The 26289-nt window shown below is 44.0% G+C and overlaps 1 protein-coding gene across 3 annotated transcripts in view; it reads left to right on the top strand.

Moving 5' to 3' along the window:
• Positions 1-26289, top strand: part of DMTF1 (cyclin D binding myb like transcription factor 1) — a 93318-nt gene that overhangs the window by 39696 nt on the left and 27333 nt on the right. For 2 of the 3 annotated variants that reach the window (XM_073619537.1, XM_073619539.1), the window contains exons 4-9: positions 691-805; positions 3307-3381; positions 3756-3832; positions 5139-5296; positions 24367-24399; positions 25255-25364. In XM_073619537.1, coding sequence (XP_073475638.1) covers positions 691-805; positions 3307-3381; positions 3756-3832; positions 5139-5296; positions 24367-24399; positions 25255-25364 — 568 coding nt within the window. The remainder of the gene's footprint in view (positions 1-690; positions 806-3306; positions 3382-3755; positions 3833-5138; positions 5297-24366; positions 24400-25254; positions 25365-26289) is intronic. The other variant, XM_073619538.1, reaches the window with a different exon arrangement.

The raw sequence follows: 26289 nt of genomic DNA, 5'->3' as shown, positions 1-26289 counted from the left end.
TATTCACCGCTCCTTCACCGCTCCTGCCCATTGAAATCAATGGGACAGCGCGGCTATACCGCGGCCATACCGCGGCTATAGCCACGCTGTACGAGTGATTTTAACCCTTTTTCGGCCGCCAGCGGGGGTTAAAACCGCACCGCTAGCGGCCGAATACAGCTGCAAGAACGACGGTACAGCAGCGCTAAAAATAGCGCTGTTGTACCGCCGACGCCCCCACCGCCCCAGTGTGAAAGGGCCTTACTTTAAAGGATAAGTTCACCTTTTGTAACATGTTAATGTTGAGCTCTAGTTAGTTCATTAAGTCTTCCTGTCTCAGTCTAACTGCCTGGCTGTATCGGAGGTACAGCCAAACAGATACACAGTCTGCAGGACGGAGGCATGACACCCACAATCTGCTGACCGCTCTGTGCAATGCTTTACAGGTCCATTACAAAAAAAAAAAAAAAAACAACAATAAATACATATGTTTTTTTACCTGCAAAAAAAGTGCATTTATTATTATGTTTTGTAAAGGTGAACTTATCCTTTAACATGTTTTTTATTATTTCATGTAAATATAATGTATGCATAATGTGTGCATAGTAACTAATATACAGTATATACTAATCTTCAGTTAGAGTATTGGTTGCTTTTACACTTGTAGAACTTGTTTATTAAATGTTCTCTAATCTATCTTCCCCCATCAAGATCCTCCAAAATGAGCAGCTTGATGACATTTCTCCTGCAGGCAATGAGGACATGTCAGCAGTTAGTAGAGCATGGTTTACCAGCAAAGAAGACAAAGATTCTCTCACCCACAAAGGTAGTCCTGGATTGAATAGCATTGATTTATCATAGTTAGTGTACAATACATTGCTATATGTGTTAAAGACTAGAGATGGGCCGAACACCCCGAACAGGGGAAAAGTTCTGACCCGAACAAAGAACCCCATTGAAGTCTATGGAAGCTGAAGAGGAAAAATCAAAAGTGCCCACTTTGAAGGCTTATATGCAAGTATTGACCTTAAAAGGGGTTGGGGGTCCAGGTACTGCCCTGGGGAGACATGTATCAATGCATGTTTTAAACAATCGTTTTTAAAGGAGCTGTGATTTTAATGATCTTTAAAGTGCAACAAAAAAAAGGAGAAATTCCTTTAGATATAGTGCCTGGGGGCACTATTGTCAAAAACTGGCTCTGTGTATTTATTACTTCTTGACACTTTTTTGGTGAATGGGTAGGGGTACTATGAACCCCATACTCATTCACATGGGGGGGGGGGATCTGGGGGCCCCCTTGTTAAAGAGGGGTTCCATATTCCGATTAGCCTCCCCCCCGCTGGCAGAGACCCTGTGGTTGCCCCCCCTGCCTTAAAGCACCCCCCCATGTTGATGGGATGTGGCCTGGTATGGTTTGGGGGGGTTGCGCGCTCGCTCGCCCCCTCCCTTTCCTGACCTGCCAGGCTGCATGCTCAGATAAAGGTCTGGTATGCATTTTGGGGGGAGGGGGGCACGCCATTATTATTATTTTTTTTCCATGGGGTTTCCCTTGAAATCCATACCAGACTCGATGGATACTCCTCCGCGCCTGTCAACATAGGATAGCACCCCCCTCCCCTCCGTGACACCAAAGGATACAGGTCTGCACCCCCCTAACACTCCCCTGGTGACACAAGAAATCCCCCCCGCACTTACTGACACCACAGTGTATGCGCTCCAACATGACACCACAGGATACCCCTTCTCCCCCCCGATATAATCTCTCATACCCCATATCTTTGATGTGCCTCTTGTGCACGCACTCTCCAATAATCCCGATAAATAGCCAGGAGCACGCTCGCACACAGAGGAAACCTGCTATCATGTGACTGAATAGTGATAGACGTTTCCAGCCTGTACAGGGAAAGAATGTGTTGTGTGATTGGTGCCCTCTGGCGGCGGGAGGGCATCAAAACAGGAGCTATCTGCTCGGGCAGTGGAAATTGCTCGCTCTTGGTGGCGGTGGTGGATGGGCTGGCAGGGGCCCAGGTGCCGGGACGCGGTTTGTGGTCACCATGGCCACCTGACGCTTGGGATATGTCAAGGCATGCCTATAGAGATATGCCTGGGTACCCACGGAAACCATATTATAGAATAGAAATTACTCAGATTACTCTATATCGTTATCATAACAATGTCATTACATGGAAGTAGGAGGAGGAAAATACCCCTTTAAATGGTGAACAAACCCAGCTCATACGCTAGGGGTATAAAGGATGACGGCTGTTTGTGGCATCCTAGAACTATCCACAGGTTTGGACTATTTCTATACAAAGTCAGTGGCTACTTAGGGGCTTGACTGACCTCCCTGAAGCCAGACACAACACTGCTCCAAATTCCAGCCTGTGGACTTCCCTTTATTGGCTGCTAACCTTTCCTCCTCCACCATCCACAAATGCCTGTATCAGTTTCCATTCAAAGATCCTGGCAAATCCCCAGTAAAAAAAAAGAAAAAAGAAAAGGGTACTTCCCAAAACCCAGCATGTTTCACCACAAATTTTGCAGCATCATTAGGGGTAAATAGTGCAGGTGCTCAAACAGGAAAAAATGTCAAAATGGCTAGCAGTCTGGGGTAGTTTCATTCATACACATGTGGTAAATTGTATCTAAACCCAAAGAAAAAAAATTAAGATATTGCAGCTTAGCAGACGTGGTAGTTGAATTCATTTTATTAGCCTTTTTTTTTTCCTTTATTTTCACTTGGTAGTCTTGCAACTAACACAATTTCTGTCCAAAGATGTGTCTAGAGCTGCTTCCTCCTCCCCTTCCTCCTACCTATCTTGCCTAACCTGAATAAAAAAAGATCTGTGTACTTACCTATTTTTTTTTTATTTCAGAAGCCATGACATAACCCATAGGCTCCCATGGCCCACCCGCTTTTGACATTACCTCCTCTCCCCTGCAGTAGCCACTCGCTGACACAGGGGAGCTATGTGACTGAACCCGAGCAGATTAAAAATAGTTAAAGCGGAGTTCCACCCAAAAGGGGAAGCTTCGCCTGTTTGCACAACTGCCACATTTGGCACTTTTTGGGGGGAGGGTGGTGCTGGTACCTGGTTTTGACAGGTACCCACTCCAACTTCTAGGTAAGATCGCTGCATGGCAATCTACGACATTTCTGGCCCCTCCTCCTTCCCCCAACGCCCCCCCCCCCAGCTGCCTTCTGGGACACACAGAGGTCCCAAAAGACGACAAGACCATTCAGAAAGTGCAGCTCAACTCACGCATGCGCAGTAGAGAACAGGCTGTGAAGCCGCAATACTTCACTTCCTGTTTCCCTTACTACAGATGCCGGCGCCTCCACCCGAAGCCGAATGACAAATCGTCTAGGGGTGCCGACATTGTCGCAGGATCCCTGGACAGGTTAGTGTCCTTATAATAAAAGTCAGCAGCTACAGTATTTTATGTATTTATTTATTTTTTACAAACTGGACTTCCTCTTTAGGGTTCTTCCTTTTTTTTTTTTTTTTTTTATATATATAGTAGAAATGATGGGAGGAGGGAAAGAACATGTAATAGTTATAGTTAGGCCTTTCTTCCACTTTAATACAGAATTGACATATAACACTAGGTTTACAGAGCATTATGGGTTTTCTAAAGAGCTAGCAAAAAAAAACATATACAAACATAACAAATAAAAAGAAAATAGACTATAGTTTGCTTTATTGAAATCTCACATCATCCCATAAGTACAGCAGTATGCATGTATGCAGCATTATTTTTGTTCTTTATTTTAGGTCACAGATGGAAACAAGGCATGTGGTCCAAAGAGGAGATAGCAATCTTAATGAGCAACATAGACAGATACTTGAAGGTAGGTTTTATTTGTTGGATTGGTACATTTTAAGGGATAGGTATATTTTAAGAGATCCTCACTTTCAATGTAGTTCTCAGACAGGGCCGGCGCCACCATAGGGCGCCAGGATAGGGGGGACGGTAAAATCCAAATCCCCTGCCACTTGCTGGGGATTTGGATTCTTTCAGTGCTGCAGACGTATTTTGTTTTTTTACACACTCCCGGCGGCCAATAGTGTGTGTACTGTAGTAAAGCCGACTGTCAGCTTTTCTGTGGAAGTGACACAAGCAATTGTTAAGCCATCTATCACTTCCGCCACCACCGCCGCGATGTGCCGCTCCCCCCGCCATGTTCAGCGGGCTCCAGTGTCCCACCTGTGGGCCCAGTGCTGTCATGGCCGGTTGTCGCTGGGAAAGATGGCGGGACTTCCTGTACACAGACCAGGAAGTGAGGTGTATGACGTCACTTCCTTGGCTGGAACTGCCATTCACCGAAATTCGTGGCGGGGGAAGCAGCTGATGGAACGCGGTTTATGTGTCCAGAAATTAACTTTAATGTATTTTTTATTGAAATGTCGCCTTTCATAAACAATTGCGCTAATGTCATGTAACATAAAAAATTAGAACTGCCAACATTTGTTTCTCTAGGGTGTCTGCTTTCAAAAAAATTCAAATAATTTTTTTGGGGTTTTAAGTAATCTTCAGGCCTAAAATGATTTTTAAGATGTGTAAATAAAAAATGGCTCCAGGACTGCCATTGTGGAGGGGGTGGTGGCAAAATGCACCTTCGCCTAAGTAGACAAAAATCTTTGCACAGGTCCTGTTCTCAGATTGGTCCATCTGCTGCACAATTGTTGTCTTATTCATTTACAAGTGCAGATCTGCATATTTTGAATTGTCTTTGATGGAACACCACCAGTCTTATGTCTAGATTTAATGCTTAACTTCAGCCCAAACTTTTTCTTTTTGTTTTTAGAGTGGGGGAGAGTGAAAATTTCTGTCACCCCCACTGGTGAGATTTTTTCTTTTGTTCAATGGGAGAGGAAGACAGACTGCAAAAAGTACATTGTTGGGACATCTAACCCTTCTTCAATCTACTAAAATTGTGTTTTTGTTTTTTGTTCTGTGTTGCTGGTGAATAGATTTTCTGTCACTTCCTGCTCTGAAAAGAAGTGAAGGGAAATCTTTCCAATAGGGCACAAACAGTAAAACCCTGGCAGAGGCTCTAACCCATCCCCACTCTATCCACAGTAAAATAAAATGTTTTGGCTAGAGTTTGGTTTTTGCTTTTTGCTTATTTTGTTTCTATTTTTCTTGCTTTTTAGGAACATGGCATTAAAGATGCCGCTGAAATAATTTTTGAGATGTCAAAGGATGAAAGGAAAGATTTCTATAGGACAATAGCTTGGGGACTGAACCGTCCACTTTTTGCTGTGTATCGAAGAGTTCTTCGCATGTACGACGACAGGAACCACGTTGGAAAGTAAGAGAAAGTCGAAAAATGTTAAAGCGTATCTAAACCAAAACCTAAAATGTCATGTAATAATACAGCTTACCAATCCTTATGCCGCGTACACACGAGCGGACCTTACGGCAGACTTGGTGCGGCGGACTTTTCAACGGACTTTCCAATGGACTTTCCTAATGAACGCACTTGCCTACACATGATCAACCAAAGTCCAACGGATTCGTACATGATGAAGTACGACTGGACTAAAACAAGGAAGTTCATGGCCAGTAGCCAATAGCTGCCCTAGCATCGTTTTTTGTCCGCCGGACTAGCATACAGACGAGCGGACTTTTCGACCGGACTCGAGTCTGTCGGAAAGATTTGAAACATGTTTCATTTCTAGGTTCATCGAACTTTTGGGAAAAAAAGTCAGCTGAAGCCCAGACAAGATCGAATTATCCGACGGACTCCGGTCCGCTGGACCAAGTCTGCCGTAAAGTCCGCTCGTGTGTACGCGGCATTAGATGTGATGGCTGCATTATTTTTTTTATTTTTTTCTGTATTTTCACCTGGTGATCTGGCCAGTAGCACACTTCCTGTCTTAGAGTGGCTACATTCAGTCCTTCACTCCTATCTATGGAGGAGCAGTGTAGCTACCCTTTGGACAGCAGCATTGTCAACCTGTGGAGTGGGTAGTGTTAGATGGACAAGTAAATTAAGATAGACTTTACATAAATGACTAATGCATTAGAATTAAACTCCATCTAAGGCCTCATTCACACTGTGCAGAGATGTCAGTTTTTCTGCATGCATTCTGCAAGGGCACAAAAAACAATTGGTCTCTATATGCCCTGTTCACACCACAACACAGTATCACGTGCAAATCTTTTCTGCACAGGGATCAGCACAGCAACGTGTATAAAACTCACTAAGACTCGCATTAAAACTAATGTAAACTCATGTCTCTGCAAGTAAAATCTGCGTGTCAGTTTCCATTAGTTTTTCCGCATGTATGGTGTGCGTGAGGCCTTACATTTTTTTAAGCAGTTACAGCAACAGTTGTTTTTTTTTTTTTGGGCTTCAGATTTTAACTAAATGAATAAACACTGACCATTGTAAGCACCCCTGCCAGAGGTAAATGGTTTTTCCTGACAGACTCATCTGTCATCTATCTGCAGCTGCAGATCAGGATAATGTCTCACTGCCTGCAATTAGCAATGTGCAGTGTCGACTTCCTGGCGGGCTCTGCAAGTGTGGGTTGCGAACACGCCTGAGCTCATCCTTACTCTGCAGTAATACCTTGATATGCTGCCTATGAGAGAGTGGGTTTAACCCTTTCCTTTCCTTGCTGACCTGGGTAGTCATTTTGAGTTCTTTTACCATTTCCTTTCTATCCTATTTTGCTTTTGTGATTCTTTCTAGTTCAGGTTAACAATACATGGCACGAGATGATAAGGACATCATTAGGTCACAACATTTTTCTTCAGATGGATTTGTCATAGGTCACTGTCAAGGTCCAACCTTCATAGCAGAAGCTCTGAATCCTCCGCTATGCACCCACCGCTATGTCAGCTGCTCCAAGGAGGGAGCCTGATGGAGATGCGGGACTCCAGTCCCAGAGGGCAAGTCTCTGTCCACTAGGATGACCAGGAAGAACTGGAAGTGTCCCAACCAAGGTAGAGTCTCCTGCAAAGCAAGAGGAAGTTCTGTAAGCACCTTTGGGCTCTGTTTCCACTAGTGCGACTTGTCATGTGACTTTGGACACATGGGGTCGCATGGCGGGTCACAGTCCATTACATTGAATGGCAACCGTTCTAATCTATGCAACTTAGAGTTGCAGCGACTTTGAGGGGTTCCTGCGCTACTTTGATGCGACTTTTGATGCAACTTTGATCCAGAGACTATAAAGTTGGATCGGGGCTGCACTCGGAGTTGGATCAGGGTCGCTCTCTGAATAGCATGACTTGGAGACATAGCTGTAGAGAGAGTGTTCTAAATTCTCATTCTTAACAGAACTAGGGAACATCATTTTGGATAAGTGGAGCAAGGTCGCGAGACATCCCTCCCTTCTGAGCAAGTTGGCCAAGCTTTATCCATTCAGAGATAAGGATGTGAAGCATCTAAAGTCTACCTCTCTACATGGCTGAGGCCTTGATGAGGCGAGCAAGCATGTCGCTCTTCTTAGGAAGATGCAGTGAATAGCCCGAAAGTCGGCCTGGGCTCTTGTGGCCATATTGAAAAGGATGGAAATGTGGATGGAGAATGTGGACACAGTGTTCAGGAGCCTTTTCAGAAACTCAGTTGTTCAGTTTCGGAGCTGGTGTCGGTTTCCATGATAAGGCTCCAAATGACATCAGCCGCATAGTGGCATGGGTTATGCTCTCGTCAGTTATGGCATAGTGAGTGCTATGGCTGGGTCCTGGGCTTGCTGTTCCCGCCTCTAATAGCCATAGTGTAGCATTCACTTTTAGGGAGCTTAATCTTTTGGCAAGCTTGATAGCACCGTAACCCAGGCCACAGTTGGCAAGTCCTACCTCAGGACCAGCACTTGCTAGGCCAGAAGAGGAAAGTCAAGAGAACAAAGTTCGGAGCGTGCGAGGGTCGCACATTTTTACAGACCAGGTCGGGATTTTAGGAAGAGCTGGTGAAGGGGACCTAATATTCCCTCAGAAGTACAGTCCCTGACAAAAGTCTTGTTGCTTCCCTATTTTGTAGAAACTCTTGCTATTAACCTGACTTTTAATTAATCAATTGGTGTTAGAAATAGCTCATATGAAAAGCTAAAGCCCTCCCAAATGATGTTTAATGCACTGAAATAAATTAGTTTCATTGAAAAAAGATTTATCATTTAATCAAGACAGACAGGTCAAATTTTGGCAAGACAAAAGTTTTGTTGCCTATACAGAAATTGAACAACTTTACTGAAAATCCAAAAATATGTCAGCAAATTTAAGTAGTGGTGCTGTGAGATCCAAATTTATTATCTTGTATGACTTCCATGAGCTTGAAGGACAGCATCCATGCGGTTTAGCAAGGATTCATACAATTTATTGATGAAGTCATCAGGAATAGCAAAGAAAACAGTCTTGCATGTCTCCCAGAGTTCATCAATATTCTTTGGTTTCGTCTTCCATGCTTGATCTTTCATCCTACACCACATATGCTCAATGATGTTCATGTCTGGTGACTGGGCTGGCCAATCCTGGAGCATCTTGATCTTCTTTGCCTTAAGGAACTTTGATGTGGAGATGGAAGTATGCGATGGAGCACCATCCTGCTGCAAAATTTGGCCTTTTTTATGGTTGGGAATATAAGAGGTAGCTAAGATTTCTTGGTATTTTAGACTATTGATGTTGCCTTCCACCCTGCAGATCCCTCGCACACCCCCATACTGGATGTAACCCCAGACCATGATTTTACCTCCACCAAACTTCACTGTTTCTGGGTAAATCTCGGCTTCATGCGGGTTCCAGTAGGTCTCCTGCAATATTTGCAGCGACTGTGGTGTAATTCAACAGAAGATTCATCTGAAAAATCCACCTTCTGCCACTTTTCCAGAGTCCATCCTTTTAGCAGGCTGTGGCCCTTGGAAATTGCCACACGGTTTTTCAATTGTCTTTTGTTTAAAGCTGGCTTATGGGCACTGATTCGACCATGGAGACCATTTCGAGACAGAATCCGACAAACTGTTCTGGTTGACACAGGGACTTCAGGTGACCAGGTCTCGTGGAGCTCTGCTGCAGTGGAAAATGGGCTGGCCTTGGATTTTCGAGCCAACAAACGGTCCTCTCGAGCAGTTGTCTTGCGGGGTCAGCCTGACCTGGCCTTGTCCAAAACGTCTCCAGTCTCTTCAAATCTTTTTTTTATCCTCTGAACTTGACGCTGAGACACATTGAAGGTGTCTGCCACATCAGCAGTGGATCTGGTCTTCAGCCTCTTGATAATCAACACTTTAGTCTCCAGGTGAATCTTAGGCATGTTTGCAGAGGTCTAGTTGCAGTTGAGAAGGTCTAGTGTACTGGTGTTCTTTTTATACACACCTGAGACCTAATTGATCCATTATTAGTCACAGGTGAAGCTCATATAACAAGGCGACAACACTTATGTCTTGGTAAAAAATGACTCAATGGGCTTTACCAAGCTGTGAATATTAGAATACTTTTTGTCAGTTTCATTTTGCACTGAAACATTATTACAAACGCTGTTGGGATTAAAATGACCCATTTCTTGTAACAAAATCTTGATTAGAAATATATTTTAGCGGCACTTCAGGTCAATTTGTACACAAGCGACAAGACTTTTGTCAGGGACTGTATGCTAAAGCTTGAACTCGGAATCCAAAATGCTACTGAGTTGGGCTTCAGACTATTGGGACGTCAAAGTGGTCCTTTGGGGACATGCATGGTCCATCAGAAGTCCTCCATCTTCTCTGATTCATTTCCATGGATTTTGCCTCACGCTCAGGTAAAGAAAGCATATACTCATGCTTTACATAAGTCGATGGTGTCGCAAAGTGCTGCTGTACCAGTCTCTGAATGTGAGAGATTCCAGGGCAGGTGCTCGACCCCCTTATAGTCATGAAGAGAAACAGTTTGTGGAGGTTTTAGACCTTGCACACCTGAGACAATTTTAGGCAAAGGAGAAGTTCAAGGTGGAAACATCGTCCCTGATTCATAGGGGGTCCAGCCAGGTAACTGGCTTGTTTCCAGTAGACTTAAGAAGCTTACCTTCATGTGCCCATTGTAGAAGACTTCCGCAAGTTTCTTCTGTTCACTGTAGGTCAAGACCATCTCCAGCTCCAGCCATTTGGGCTTTCAACATCACCCTGTGTGTTTTCATGTTCTTATTGGTTGTTATAGTCTTTATCAAAACAAGGAGCATACAACAGCCTAGGTATGTGGATGTCCTTTTCCTACTATCCCAAGACAGAGGGCAGCTGCTGGAGCCCAGAGCTCAGGTCTTTTCTATGCTCCTCAAATTCAGCTGGCTGCTGAATCTGGCAAGGAGATACTTGGAGCCCACTCAGTCTCTTGTGGGCCCCGGGGCTCAGTTCAATATAATCTTGGATCATTGCCTTGGCTCTGGATCCCTGTGTTTGGGATCTGAATATTCCTGGCCTGGTCTTCTTCTCACCTGCGCGCCATTCAGTGTCTAAAATGATTGGCACTATGGTGTCTACGGATCCGAGGATCAAGTGGAAGCTGGAGAAGGCGGCCTTTCTGGAAGGGGTTTCTCCAGCAGCGGGAGTCAGGAAGCAGATTTCAGGCCTTTCATCATATAACAAAGAGAGCATCAGTGCTCTTAGGTTATTCAACACTACGGCGGTCTCCTAGGTTGAAAGACAGCCTGGGGACTCACAGCCTGTTCTCTATTACATGAAGCAGGACCAATTATGTCTTGGGCTCAGAAGAATCAAGCCTACAGCTCAGCTGCATATTTTCCCAGAGTCCACAATGTTCTAACGGATTTTCTTTCCAGAGTCCACAACGAATGGTCTCTACATGTGGAGGTTTTCAGGTGCAGATGCCCTGATGGATCATTGGAAATACGGTAGGACCTATATGCATTTCTTCCAGTCCTGGTGAGCCTCGGGTTTTCTACGAAGACTCCGAACAGAGGTTGTGGTGTTAGTGGCAGTGATGCCTTATCGGCCAATTAGGTCAGTGTTCTCCTATGCTAGCACAGTTCAGCTTCTGGAACCCAGTTCACCTTTTCCTCAGGCCAGGCCTTCTGTCACTGAGTACAATTCTACATCCATGTCTAGCACGGTTGCGTCTGACGGTCTGGTTCTCGATATTGGAGGTCCTCAGCTGCTTTTCCAGAGTCATCTCTGCTCTCTTGAATACTAGACGAATGAACGCAGACAAAGTTGACAGGAGTATCTGGTCAAAGTTGTTCAATACATGTCTGCTGCTGACAGATTATGTGGTGATCTAGAAGTTTTAGATATTCTAGGCTTACTCCAGTCGGATTTAGTTCTGGCTCTATCAGGTCAGCTCCCTCAGCGTTCAACTGTCAGCTTTATTGGCCTTCACAGGTGTTTTACAGTCTAGACATCATTCCTGTCCAACAGTTCTTCAAGGAAGCAGCTAGGCTCAGACCTTGGAGTAAACGGAGGTTTTCCAATGGAGTCTCCCTCTTTTTCTCAAATCCCCATTGAGAATTGGAGCAGAGTGTTCTAGGGCTGTCTCCGTTAGAGGCCTCTCGGTCAAGTTCGCCTTTTCCCGGTTATCACGTTGGCATAAAAAGCCTTAGAGATTGGTTCACTGGTCGTGGAGAACTTTCTTACATTCTTTCCAGTTGAGCGGTGCTGTTAGCTATGCTTGACTCAATTCCCAAGTGCCCATAGTACCACTTAAACATAACAAATAAATTACTTTTACTTTTGCGATGTGCATTGTATAACCCAAAATCTGCATCTGTGGGCCTTGGCTTGTCCTTTAATAGGACGTGTTTAGATTGCTCCATGGTAACCATTCAGCTTTACATCTTAAATGGAAAAATATGTTTGGAGCAGTGGCAGCCTGTCCATAGGGGGCGCATGGGAACCGCCCCCCCCCCCCCTCCCCCCAAGCTAAAAAAAAAAAAAAAAAAAAAAAAAAAAAGGCCCTTTTTAGAGTGTTCAGGCGCCGGACACACGGCAGTCTATGGGAAGCTTCCCAGCTTGCAATCAGCTGATTCCAAGCTGAGAAGCTGATTTGCCCGTGTTAAGAAAAGGTTCGGTGCGCAAGCACTGCGCCCGCAAACACTCCCACTCCTCACTGATTCGTACGTGGCCTCCTTTCCAATTTTTTAATTGGTGGCGATGGAGGAAGACTGTGCGGTGCTTTTTGCAGCCACTGCCGCGTCATTTCCGCTTTCCCGGCTCACTGCTGTGTGGAGAGCAGTGGCGTTGCTCGCTATGGCGGTACGGAACACCTCTTCCTCCTCCTGGCTTACCTCCTCCTCCCTGTCCTCCAGCTCCTACTCATAGTTGTGCTCCAGGTGGACGTCTCTCTGCTGTGACTGCCCCCATGTAAGAATCAGACCTCTCTCTGGGAAGTCTGCAGTACTCTAGCTTCAGTGACTTTTCTCAGCTCTGCCATCTTTGCTGTCTGTGTACTCCAGGGAACTGACAGGTCGCAGATTAGGGATCTCAAGAATGTGAGGAGAGAATGTGAGTCAGTGACAGCATCAGCTTTAACCCCTGCCTGGCTGAGCAGTAATTACTGCAACATCTCAGCCATATGTGGACAAGTCCAAGAAGGCAATGTGTAGGGGGGTGAGGGACAATTTGTACATGGAGGATGCAATACATGGGGGGGGTGTAAAAGGAAGGGGGGTAAATGTGGCCAAGAGGGGGTATTGTGTACAGGTTGGGTATACTAAATGCAGAGAGGGGGGTTAATATGTACTGGGGAGGGGGGTAATATGTACAGGCGGGGGTAATATGTACAGGAGGGGGTAATATGTACAGGGAGGGGGGTTAATATGTACAGGGAGAGGGGGTAATATGTACAGGGAGGGGGGTAATATGTACAGGAGGGTGTAATATATCTGTGACTGAGGCTGCACTATATACCCTGATCTGTGATGCTGCAGCTGTATACTACTGACACCATGGGTGGAAGCAAGTGGAATACAGGGGACGGAGTGAGTAGATTCTATAAGGGGTGGGGCTTGTGAGAAGTGGGAGGGATCAAAAAGAAGGGCAGGGTCTGACGCCCCTCCAACCTAAAACTTCACCAGCTGCCACTGGTTTGGAGAATGAAAGCTGATAAATGAGGCCCAATATATACCTAGAGTATTTAACTATTAGTGCATTACCACTTGACCTCCAGAAGATTTGCCCCCCTTCCTAACCAGGCCACTTTTTGCAGTACTGTACTGTGTTACTTTAACTGACAATTGTGCGGTCATGCACCCAAATAAAATTTATGTAATTTTATTCCCACAAATAGAGGTTTATTTTGGTGGTATTTGATCACCACTGCATTTTTTTTTCTTTTTTGAATTTTTGAAAAAATAACTATATTTTTTACTTTCTGCTATAAAAAATATTCAATGAAAAACAAAAAAAAACACAAATTTCTTCATAAATTTAGGCCAATATGTATTCTGCTACATGTTTTTGGTAAAAAAAAATCCCAATAAGCGTATATTGATTGGTTTATGCAAATTTTATAGCGCCTACAAACCATGGGATATATACTGGAATTATTATTTATTTTTATTTTTTATACTAGTAATGGCGGCGATCAGTGACTTATAGCGGCACTGCGATATTGCGGTGAACAATCAGACACTAACTGACACTTTGCGGGAACCAGTGACACTAATACAGTGATTGGTGCTAAAAATATGCACTGTTACTAATGACACTGGCTTGAAAGGAGTTAAAGATCTAGGGTGATCAAAGGGTTAACTGTGTGCCGAGGCCAGTGTTTGTGTTTACTATGTGTGCTGCTTTTACTAGGGGAAGAGACGGATTGGAGTCGAACACAGAATCCATCCCTTCCCCTCTGTCAGAACGGAACTCTGCCTTGTTTACATAGGCAGAGCTCCGTTCTGAGCTTCTGCCTGGTAATCGGGGGGGTCCTGGCGGACATTGAGTGCCTGGCCCTGCATATCAGCTTCTTCTGTGAATATTCACTGTAGAACTGACCCGCCAGGGGCGAGTGCATGCACCCCCTGCAGGCCGAAATGCAGGATCAAGTGTGTGTGTGTGTGTGTATATATATATATATATATATATATATATATATATATATATATATATATATATATATGTATATGTGATCCTGCGCACAGATGCCTCCCTGTAGCAGTAAAACTGCTATAGGGCAAGTGGTTAAACAGGTGTAACAGACAGGTAGTCGGCAAGTGGTTAAACAGGTTTCTTCTGAAATGTAAAATTTAGAGGGTAGCACAACATGTGTGTCGTTTCTCCTTCTCTTACTGTAACATATCAACTCTTTTCTTCTTATTTTCTGTGCCTGTACGTAGCCCTTTCCATCCCACTTTATTAGAGTAGAACTAAAGCAAAACCTTTTTTACATTTTAAAAAGAATAAGGGAGGGTTAAAACCCCTGTCCATTTATTTTGCCATTGGTGTCCCTTTGGGGAAATGTTCCTTCACTTCCTGTCCCATGGCAAAACAGGAAGTGAGAGAAAATCTGTCCAAAGTGGGGGGATCTCTGGTTGTTACCAGGGTCACCTGTTCTGGTGACAACTTAAAATTTGTGATTTTCTTTCACTTTTACTCTCGGATATATTGATAAACAGGACAAATAGAGAAGGTGAATCTCTTTAACGGGGGCAAAGACAGCCATAAAAACCTGTCAGGTGTTCTAATTCCTCTTCACTCTATCTATAATTTTAAAAAGTGTTCTTTTTTTAAGTACAGTAAGAGAGTTCCTGATGTCCCCCTGTGAGCCCAGCTCAAAAATATCTTTTGTTCAGCCTAGATAAATGAGGAGCTGCTACCTGAGAAAAAGGCCATACCTCCAGCCCCGGCCATTGAAGAAATGTATACAACCTGTTACTTATGAATTGGAGTGATCTCTGAACCCTTCCTGTTGGTTCTGATGTTCAATTTTAATTATTTTGTCCCTTTTGCTGCCTGCCTGATTATGATGATGTTGGACAATGTCTTATTTATTGCCCTACGTGTGCTGTTAGTTTTGACACTTGACTGAAATCTCTCCTTCTACCGACTGTTTGTTGGCTCATGGCACCACAAGAAATCTGTCCCTTTTAATAGTCTTGCCTTTTGCTCATGTATCAGGTGTTAACTGCTAGCCTTGGCTCTCCTTACTAACCTCCACGGGTTTTGGGAATACTCGGTCTCATCCTATGGAAATATCTTCCCTCTGCCAACTTCTCTCCTACACTAGCCATGAGTTAGATGGACTACAACTAACAACTCTTTTTCTTGCCTTCATTTTTGGTTAGTCATTTTTCATGTGCGTTACAGGCATACCCCACTTTTAAGTACACAATGGGGTTTATTTACTAAAGCTGGAAAGTGCAAAATCAGGCTCACTTCTGCATAGAAATCAATGAGCTTCCAGGTTTTATTACCAAAGCTTAATTGAACAAGCTGGGGTTAGAAGCTCATTGGTTTCTATGCAGAAGTGAGCCTGATTTTGCACTTTCCAGCTTTAGTAAATAAACTCCATTGTGTACTTAAAAGTGGGGTATGCCTGTATTCTACATATACTAATGTGGCAAGTTTGTCAGACTTACATCTACAGGAGTACATTGTCTACCTATGCTGATGTTACAGAGGGAATTTAGAGTATTTTAATGTATAAACACACTGGGCAGGGATTGCAAGTAGCAGAAAATTGCAACAAAAATTGACAGTTAAATGTAGTGCAAAAAACAAAAATGTGGTGGACACATTGTTAGTTTCTTATTTGGATCAGGACCGTCTTTAAGGCAGGGCAAAAGGGGCAGCTGCCCTGGGCCCTGTCATTGTTGTGGGGCCCAAAGCAGGTGCCTCATACTTGCCAACTATCCTAGTTTAAATTCCCTTGTCCCTTGAAGTTTTAGTCCCATGCTGTGTCCCAATATCTCAGTGTGAAGTGCTGCTACTAATGTTGCCAAGCTCTGCCCTATTGTTGTGTACAGGTGACTCACCTGCAGACCTGTGTTTACATGGAAATAACCAGCATTCATATGTAAATAGCTGCATCTGGCGCCATATATATGTAAATAAAGGCGGCATTCATATGTATATCATGCCCCCTGCAGGGAGGAGATGATGTGCTGTAACCTCTAGCAACCAATCAGTGAGCAGTATTACTGTACAGTAACCTCTAGCAACCAAACAACAAGCAGAAATCATGTGCTGTAACATCTAGAAACTAATCAGTGAGCCGCAATGTGTGCTGTAACCTCTGTCAACCAGTCAGTAAGTGGTAATGATACACTGTAACCTCTGGCAACCAATCGCTGCCTGATCTGTAAACTGATTTTAAGTCTAGCTGCTATTTATTGTATTTCTCAGAGCAGGTGGAGAATAAAATTGTATGGGGGGGCCCAAGAAAACGTTTGCCCAGGGTCTAATTAATATTAAAGACGGCCATGATTTGGATGTACACTATATTGCCAAACGTACACTGGCCTTTACACGCATATTAATGGCATCCCAGTCTTTGTGTGTAGGGTTCAATATTGGGTTGGCCCACCTTTTGCAGCTATAACAGCTTCAACTCTTCTGTGAAGGCTATCCACAAGGTTTAGGAATGTGTCTATGGGAATGTTTGACCATTCTTCCAGAAGCGCACTTGTGAAGTCAGGCACTGATGTGGACGAGAAGACCTGGCTCACAGTATTCGATCGGGTTGAGGTTAGGACTCTGTGCAGGCCAGTCAAGTTCCTCCACCCCAAGCTCACTCATCCATGTCTTTATGGACCTTGCTTTGTGCACTGGTCCAAATCATTTGGTGGAGGGGGGATTATGGTGTGTGGTTGTTTTCAGGAGTTGGGCTTGGTCCCTTAGTTCCAGTGAAGGGAACTCTTAAGGCGTTAGCACACCAAGATATTTTTAACAATTTCATGCTCCCAGCTTTGCGGAAACAGTTTGAGGACGGCCCCTTCCTGTTCTAACATGGCTGCGCACCAGTGTGCAAAGCAAGGTCCATAAAGACATGGATAAGCGAGTTTGGGGTGGAGGAACTTGACTGGCCTGCACAGAGTCCTGACCTCAACCCAATAGAACACCTTTGAAATGAATTAGAGCGGAGACTGCGAGCCAGGCCTTCTCGTCCAACATCAGTGCCTGACCTCACAAATGCTCTTCTGGAAGAATGGTCAAACATTCCCATAGACACACTCCTAAACCTTGCGGGCAGCTTTTCCAGAAGAGTTGAAGTTGTTATAGCTGCAAAGGTCAGCAGAGCGCAATATTGAACCCTACGGACTAAGATTGGGATGCCATTAAAGTTCATGTGTGTGTAAAGGCAGGCATCACAATACTTTTGGCAATATAGTGTATATTAAAATGGATTATTAAACATTTTTCGCTCTAGAAGTGTGCTGAAAGGAGACTGTATCATGGTTTTGGTCTTAGTTTATTATACAGCTTCATTCACACAGGCTCTGAGGCCCATAGACTGTGAATGGGCCATTTGATTATTTGGCTTGAGCCAACATATGGGGAGGCAGCAGCTGCATAGATACAGCCACTTGTCCTAATTTGACAAGCGAGCGGGTGAGGCTCCCGAACGCAGACAGTGTGTGTTCAGGGCCGCTCGCCTGCATGCATCACCCACTCAGAATAACCTATAGCATTCATATTACTTAGTTATAGAGACTTAGAGAAATAAAGGGGTGAATGCGACATTCACTGCAGATGTAATTTAAATTGGTTCAAAAGGCAGAAGGTTTTTTTTTTACCTTAAAGGGATTGTAAAGTCTCATGGTTTTTCACCTTAATGCATTCTGTGCATTCTAAGGTGAAAAAGCTTCTTTGCTGCAGTTGCCCCCAGAGCGCCCCTCCCCTTTTTCTTCCGTGAACCCATCTGTTCCAGCGATGAGCATGACCCCAGGGGCTCCAGCCGCTGTCTCTGTCCTCATTGGATAGATTGATAGCAGCAGGAGCCATTGAGGGCGGGGCAGGACACAGCAGCGGGACTCGGGAGCGTGCCCGCACAGGTGCCCCCATGGAAAGCGGCTCTCCATGGGGGCACCCCAGAAGAGGAGGATCGAGGCTGCTCTGTGCAAGACCCTTGCATGGAGCAGGTAAGTATAACATCTTTGTTATTTCTATTTAAACAAAATTTGAACCTTCACAACCCCTTTTAAAGCATGCTATGCATTAAGATAAAAAACCTTCTGTGTGCAGCAGCCCCTTGATACTTACCTTAGCCCCATCGGGATCGATTGATGTGCACGAAAGCCTCGGTTCTCCGGGGATTCTCCCTCCTCATTGGCTGAGATAGCAGCGGGCGCCATTGGCTCCCACTGCTGTCAATCACAACCAGTGAGCCAATGAGGAGAGAGGGGGCAAGACCGAGCAGCGGCTGTGTGTGTGTGAATGGAGCAGCTTGGGTGCGAGTCGGCTCGGGTGCCCCCATAGGAAGCTTCTTGCTCTGGGGGTAGGAGGGAGGAGCCAGGAGCGCTGGCAGGGGACCCGGGAAGAGGAGGATCCATCCCAAAACCACTACACAGAGCAGATAAGTATAACATATTGGTAATTAAAAACAACAACAACAAAAAAAAGCCAAGGCTTTAACCACTTGATGACCGCCTCACGCCGATGTACGTCGGCAAGGCGGCACGGACAGGCAAAATCACGTACATATACGTGATTTGCCTTCCGTCTTTTGTCCCACGGCGATCGGAGGTGAGGGGGAGGCCATCCGTTCGTGGCCCCCCCCTCGCGATCGCCGCCGGCCAATCGAATCATTCCTTTGCTGCTGTATGCTAAACAGCAGCAAAGGAAATTATGTCATCTCTCCTCGGCTCTGTAATTTTCATTCCGGCCCGAGGAGAGAAGACAGGTATGTGAGTGCACAACACTACACACACAGTAGAACATGCCAGGCACACTAAACACCCCGATCCCCCCCCCGATCGCCCCCCGATCCCCCCCCAATCACCCCCCCCCCCCCCCCCCCCGTCACAAACTGACACCAGCAGTTTTTTTTTTTTTTCTGATTACTGCATTGGTGTCAGTTTGTGACAGTTACAGTGTTGGGACAGTTAGTATTAACCCCCTGTAGGTCTAGGATACCCCCCTAACCCCCCCTAATAAAGTTTTAACCCCTTGATCACCCCCTGTCACCAGTGTCGCTAAGCGATCATTTTTCTGATCGCTGTATTAGTGTCGCTGGTGACGCTAGTTAGGGACCTAAATATTTAGGTTCGCCGTCAGCGTTTTATAGCGACAGGGACCCCCATATACTACCTAATAAATGTTTTAACCCCTTGATTGCCCCCTAGTTAACCCTTTCACCACTGATCACCGTATAAGTGTTACGGGTGACGCTGGTTAGTTTGTTTATTTTTTATAGTGTCAGGGCACCCGCCGTTTTTTACCGAATAAAGGTTTAGCCCCCTGATCGCCCGGCGGTGATATGCGTCGCCCCAGGCAGCGTCAGATTAGCGCCAGTACCGCTAACACCCACGCACGCAGCATACGCCTCCCTTAGTGGTATAGTATCTGATCGGATCAATATCTGATCCGATCAGATCTATACTAGCGTCCCCAGCAGTTTAGGGTTCCCAAAAACGCAGTATTAGCAGGATCAGCCCAGATACCTGCTAGCACCTGCGTTTTGCCCCTCCGCCCAGCCCAGCCCAGCCCACCCAAGTGCAGTATCGATCGATCACTGACACTTACAAAACACTAAATGCATAACTGCAGCGTTCGCAGAGTCAGGCCTGATCCCTGCGATCGCTAACAGTTTTTTTGGTAGTATTTTGGTGAACTGGCAAGCACCAGCCCCAAGCAGCGTCAGATTAGCGCCAGTACCGCTAACACCCACGCACGCAGCATACGCCTCCCTTAGTGGTATAGTATCTGATCGGATCAATATCTGATCCGATCAGATCTATACTGGCGTCCCCAGCAGTTTAGGGTTCCCAAAAACGCAGTGTTAGCGGGATCAGCCCAGATACCTGCTAGCACCTGCATTTTGCCCCTCCGCCCGGCCCAGCCCACCTAAGTGCAGTATCGATCGATCACTGTCACTTACAAAACACTAAACGCATAACTGCAGCGTTCGCAGAGTCAGGCCTGATCCCTGCGATCGCTAACAGTTTTTTTGGTAGCTTTTTATTGAACTGGCAAGCGCCAGCGGCCTAGTACACCCCGGTCGTAGTCAAACCAGCACTGCAGTAACACTTGGTGACGTGGCGAGTCCCATAAGTGCAGTTCAAGCTGGTGAGGTGGCAAGCACAAGTAGTGTTGCGCTGCCACCAAGAAGACAAACACAGGCCCGTCGCGCCCATAATGCCCTTCCTGCTGCATTCGCCAATCCTAATTGGGAACCCACCGCTTCTGCAGCGCCCGTACTTCCCCCATTCACATCCCCAACCAAATGCAGTCGGCTGCATGAGAGGCATTTTCTTTATGTCCTCCCGAGTACCCCTACCCAACAAACCCCCCCAAAAAAGATGTCGTGTCTGCAGCAAGCTCGGATATAGGCGTGACACCCGCTATTATTGTCCCTCCTGTCCTGACAATCCTGGTCTTTGCATTGGTGAATGTTTTGAACGCTACCATTCACTAGTTGAGTATTAGCGTAGGGTACAGCATTGCACAGACTAGGCACACTTTCACAGGGTCTCCCAAGATGCCATCGCATTTTGAGAGACCCGAACCTGGAATCGGTTACCGTTATAAAAGTTAGTTACAAAAAAAGTGTAAAAAAAAAAATATATATATATAAAATAAAAAAAAATAGTTGTCGTTTCATTGTTCTCTCTCTCTCTATTCTCTCTCTCTATTGTTCTGCTCTTTTTTACTGTATTCTATTCTGCAATGTTTTATTGATATTATGTTTTATCATGTTTGCTTTTCAGGTATGCAAATTTTTTATACTTTACCGTTAACTGTGCTTTATTGTTAACCATTTTTTTGTCTTCAGGTACGCCATTCACGGCTTTGAATGGTTATACCAGAATGATGCCTGCAGGTTTAGGTTTCATCTTGGTATCATTCTTTTCAGCCAGCGGTCGGCTTTCATGTAAAAGCAATCCTAGCGGCTAATTAGCCTCTAGACTGCTTTTACAAGCCGTGGGAGGGAATGCCCCCCCCCCACCGTCTTCCGTGTTTTTCTCTGGCTCTCCTGTCTCAACAGGGAACCTGAGAATGCAGCCGGTGATTCAGCCAGCTGACCATAGAGCTGATCAGAGACCAGAGTGGCTCCAAACATCTCTATGGCCTAAGAAACCGGAAGCTACGAGCATTTTATGACTTAGATTTCGTCGGATGTAAATAGCGCCATTGGGAAATTGGGGAAGCATTTTATCACACCGATCTTGGTGTCGTCAGATGCTTTGAGGGCAGAGGAGAGATCTAGGGTCTAATAGACCCCAATTTTTTCAAAAAAGAGTACCTGTCACTACCTATTGCTATCATAGGGGATATTTACATTCCCCGAGATAACAATAAAAATGATTAAAAAAAAAAAAAATGAAAGGAACAGTTTAAAAATAAGATAAAAAAGCAAAAAGATAATAAAGAAAAAAAAAAAAAAAAAAAAAGCACCCCTGTCGCCCCCTGCTCTCGCGCTAAGGCGAACGCAAGCGGCGGTCTGTCGTCAAACGTAAACAGCAATTGCACCATGCATGTGAGGTATCGCCGCGAAGGTCAGATCGAGGGCAGTAATTTTTGCAGTAGACCTCCTCTGTAAATCTAAAGTGGTAACCTGTAAAGGCTTTTAAAAATGTATTTATTTTGTTGCCACTGCACGTTTGTGCGCAATTTTAAAGCATGTCATGTTTGGTATCCATGTACTCGGCCTAAGATCATCTTTTTTATTTCATCAAACATTTGGGCAATATAGTGTGTTTTAGTGCATTAAAATTTTAAAAAGTGTGTTTTTTCTCCAAAAAATGCGTTTGAAAAATCGCTGCGCAAATACTGTGTGAAAAAAAAAAATGAAACACCCACCATTTTAATCTGTAGGGCATTTGCTTTAAAAAAATATATAATGTTTGGGGGTTCAAAGTAATTTTTTTGCAAAAAAAAATAACTTTTTCATGTAAACAATGAGTGTCAGAAAGGGCTTTGTCTTCAAGTGGTTAGAAGAGTTGGTGATGTGTGACATAAGCTTCTAAATGTTGTGCATAAAATGCCAGGACAGTTCAAAACCCACCCAAATGACCCCATTTTGGAAAGTAGACACCCCAAGCTATTTGCTGAGAGGCATGTCGAGTCCATGGAATATTTTATATTGCGACACAAGTTGCGGGAAAGAGACAAATTTTTTTTTTTTTTTTTGCACAAAGTTGTCACTAAATGATATATTGCTCAAACATGCCACGCGAATATGTGAAATTACACCCCAAAATACATTCTGCTGCTTCTCCTGAGTACGGGGATACCACATGTGTGAGACTTTTTGGGAGCCTAGCCGCGTACGGGACCCCGAAAACCAAGCACCGCCTTCAGGCTTTCTAAGGGCATGAATTTTTGATTTCACTCTTCACTGCCTATCACAGTTTCGGAGGCCATGGAAAGCCCAGGTGGCACAAAAAACCCCCCCAAATGACCCCATTTTGGAAAGTAGACACCCAAAGCTATTTGCTGAGAGGTATAGTGAGTATTTTGCAGACCTCACTTTTTGTCACAAAGTTTTGAAAATTGAAAAAAGAAAAAAAAAAATGTTTTTTCTTGTCTTTCTTCATTTTCAAAAACAAATGAGAGCTGCAAAATACTCACCATGCCTCTCAGCAAATAGCTTGGGGTGTCTACTTTCCAAAATGGGGTCATTTGGGGGGGTTTTGTGCCACCTGGGCATTCCATGGCCTCCTAAACTGTGATAGGCAGTGAAGAGTGAAATCAAAAATTTTCACCCTTAGAAATCCTGAAGGCGGTGCTTGGTTTTCGGGGCCCCGTACGCGGCTAGGCTCCCAAAAAGTCCCACACATGTGGTATCCCCATACTCAGGAGAAGCAGCTAAATGTATTTTGGGGTGCAATTCCACATATGCCCATGGCCTGTGTGAGCAATATATCATTTAGTGACAACTTTGTGCAAAAAAAAAAAAGTGTCACTTTCCCGCAACTTGTGTCAAAATATAAAATATTCCATGGACTCAATATGCCTCTCAGCAAATAGCTTGGGGTGTCTACTTTCCAAAATGGGGTCATTTGGGGGGGGGTTTGTGCCACCTGGGCATTCCATGGCCTCCGAAACTGTGATAGGCAGTGAAGAGTGAAATCAAAAATTTACACCCTTAGAAATCCTGAAGGCGGTGCTTGGTTTTCGGGGCCCCGTACGCGGCTAGGCTCCCAAAAAGTCCCACACATGTGGTATCCCCATACTCAGGAGAAGCAGCTGAATGTATTTTGGGGTGCAATTCCACATATGCCCATGCCCTGTGTGAGCAATATATCATTTAGTGACAACTTTTTGTAAATATTTTTTTTTTTTTTTGTCATTATTCAATCACTTGGGACAAAAAAAATAAATATTCAATGGGTTCAACATGCCTCTCAGCAATTTCCTTGGGGTGTCTACTTTCCAAAATGGGGTCATTTGGGGGGGGGTTTGTACTGCCCTGCCATTTTAGCACCTCAAGAAATGACATAGGCAGTCATAAACTAAAAGCTGTGTAAATTACAGAAAATGTACCCTAGTTTGTAGACGCTATAACTTTTGCGCAAACCAATAAATATACGCTTATTGACATTTTTTTTTACCAAAGACATGTGGCCGAATACATTTTGGCCTAAATGTATGACTAAAATTTAGTTTATTGGATTTTTTTTATAACAAAAAGTAGAAAATATCATTTTTTTTCAAAATTTTCGGTCTTTTTCCATTTATAGCGCAAAAAATAAAAACTTCAGAGGTGATCAAATACCATCAAAAGAAAGCTCCATTTGTGGGAAGAAAAGGACGCAAATTTCGTTTTGGTATAGCATTGCATGACCGCGCAATTAGCAGTTAAAGCGACGCAGTGCCAAATTGGAAAAAGACCTCTGGTCCTTAGGCAGCATAATGGTCCGGGGCTCAAGTGGTTAATATCACTTTAAAACACATGGCATATACACCTGCAGTGAATGTTTAGTGAACATCACTTTTATTGCATTATAAAACTACCCTTAGGCAGCCTATGCATTATGCCTTTTTTTTTCTTCCTTCAATCGGTGGGTTGAACGAAAGAAAATGCCTTTATTCCCTCATCCACACATTAGATGTGGAATCCCTCTTGCTGTGGTATCGTATTCTGACAGTAAGGAGCTTTCCCCCGCTGTCAGAATACAGAGATCAGTGTTGCTGGCTATAGTTGGCAGCACTGATCATTGGGGAAAACCCCAACAAGCTGCTGAACCGGCCAAATTTTGATCGATGTATGGATGGCATTATTCGATCGGTACACCTTTTTATGCAATTTTTATGGTATGCTTAATTTTGGTGTTCCAATTGTTTCTTGCAGGTACACACATGCTGAAATCGAAAAACTAAGAGAGTAAGTACTACACAATGCAAGGGCAAGTTTAAAGATGAGCTTCTTTGTAGTTGATAAAGTGTATTGTTTAATCTGATCATTGAATATCATTGCATTTTTATTGTTTAAATCCAACTTGCTGTGAAGCCTATAAGGCAGCCATGGATAAGACGTTCCTGTTCTAGCTAAGGGGCTTCCAGGTCTTTTTCCTGTGAGAAAAATGATGCTTCCACGTACAGTATGATATTCGCAAGGCAGAAACACAGTTACGTCCACACACACTTATAAAGAACTAACATGTACAGCCTAGACCAGCCTTTTTTGGACAGGAAGATGTTATAGGCTGTTGTCGATCTCTAATAGGTTACAAGTTATCCTCTGTAGTGTTGTCCTATGGATGACTGGGGAAAACTCATTTCAGAAATCTTACAGGACAGCATGTTGTTTTGTTGTTTAGTGTGCATGCTCAACACTATGGGCATTATAATAATTATCCTAAATATTGTTAAGACATGCAAGTTATTAAAAAAAAAGGGTTCCCTATGGTTTTGCTTGGAAGGAACCATCTCCTGTGCTGTCGTGTAAGATATCTGGAATTAAACAAATGTGTATGTGGTTTTTTTATTTTTTTTTTGTTTTTTTTGTATAGTTTTTCCAGTATGACTAATCCTATGCTACCGTTTTAGAAGTTGAAACCAAAGGCTATGGAACTATTTATACTATTATAAATATATAATATTTATAATAACTATTATATACTGACTTGACTTTATTTTAAAGTTCACAAACTATACATTTATTATACAGTAGTTATACAATTGGTCTTAGCAAATTCACAAAACATTTTTTTTTTTTTTTTTTACCCAATTGTTCAAGGTTACGTTTGAAGCATGGAAATGACTGGGCTACAATAGGAGCTGCTCTGGGTAGAAGTGCCTCTTCTGTCAAAGATCGCTGTCGACTAATGAAAGAGACATGTAAAACAGGTGCAAATCCTGCTCAGATTAAAGCTGTAGTTGTATAGGTACATATGGTTTTGTGTTGTGATGTGCCTATGTTTACTTGTGTACACTGCACTGTATTTATCATAAATTGGACATAATCTTTATAATTTTGCACCCAAATTTTGTAGCAGTATTGTAACCACTGTGGATATGCATGAGTTGCCTTTCCAATTGTGTGTACTAACACCAATTCTTTAATTTGGGTGTCATGGTAGCACAATGTTTTAACAAGAAGGGCATCACAGAAAAGTAGAACTGGTCTTAGGCAATCATATCCTTCCAAAAGTGTGAGACAAGTCAGTTGTAATTAATATAGCATTTACAGCAAGCACTCTGCAGCTGCCCCTTTGGCCTGCTCTGCTTTTTCATCCATTGTATAGTGCTTCTGTAGAACAGCTTTCCTTGTCCCTAGAACTGGTCCGTTGAGGTTGTCCAGTAGCAGGTGTGGGCAGGTATGCCTGTCAAACTCCTGATAGAGTGCTGTGAAACTGAAAATATAGAGTGTTCCTAAGCACTCTCACTCTCACTAAGCACGCAAAAAAGCCCTGCTTGTGCACAGGGTGCAGCGTGGTGTGGCGGGCAGTAAACATACAGGGGTTGATTTACTAAAACTGAAGAGTGCAAAGTCTGGTGCAGCTCTGCATGGTAGCCAATCAGCTTCTAACTTCAGCTTGTTAAAATGAGCTTTGACTAAAAAACCTGGATGTTGATTGGTTTCTAGGCAGCGCTCCACCAGATTTTGCACTCTCCAGTGTTAGGAAATCAACCCAGCAGAGTCCAAGTTAGGCAATAGCAATATACAGTATCTCACAAAAGTGAGTAAACCCTTCACATTTTTGTAAATATTTTATTATATCTTTTCATCTGACAACACTGAATAAATTACACTTTGCTACAATGTAAAGTA

This window comes from Aquarana catesbeiana, linkage group LG03 (genome assembly GCF_042186555.1).
Source record: "Aquarana catesbeiana isolate 2022-GZ linkage group LG03, ASM4218655v1, whole genome shotgun sequence".
Lineage (NCBI taxonomy): Eukaryota > Metazoa > Chordata > Amphibia > Anura > Ranidae > Aquarana > Aquarana catesbeiana.
Note: the sequence above shows the minus strand (reverse complement) of the source record. Positions and strands in the feature narration are given on the sequence as shown.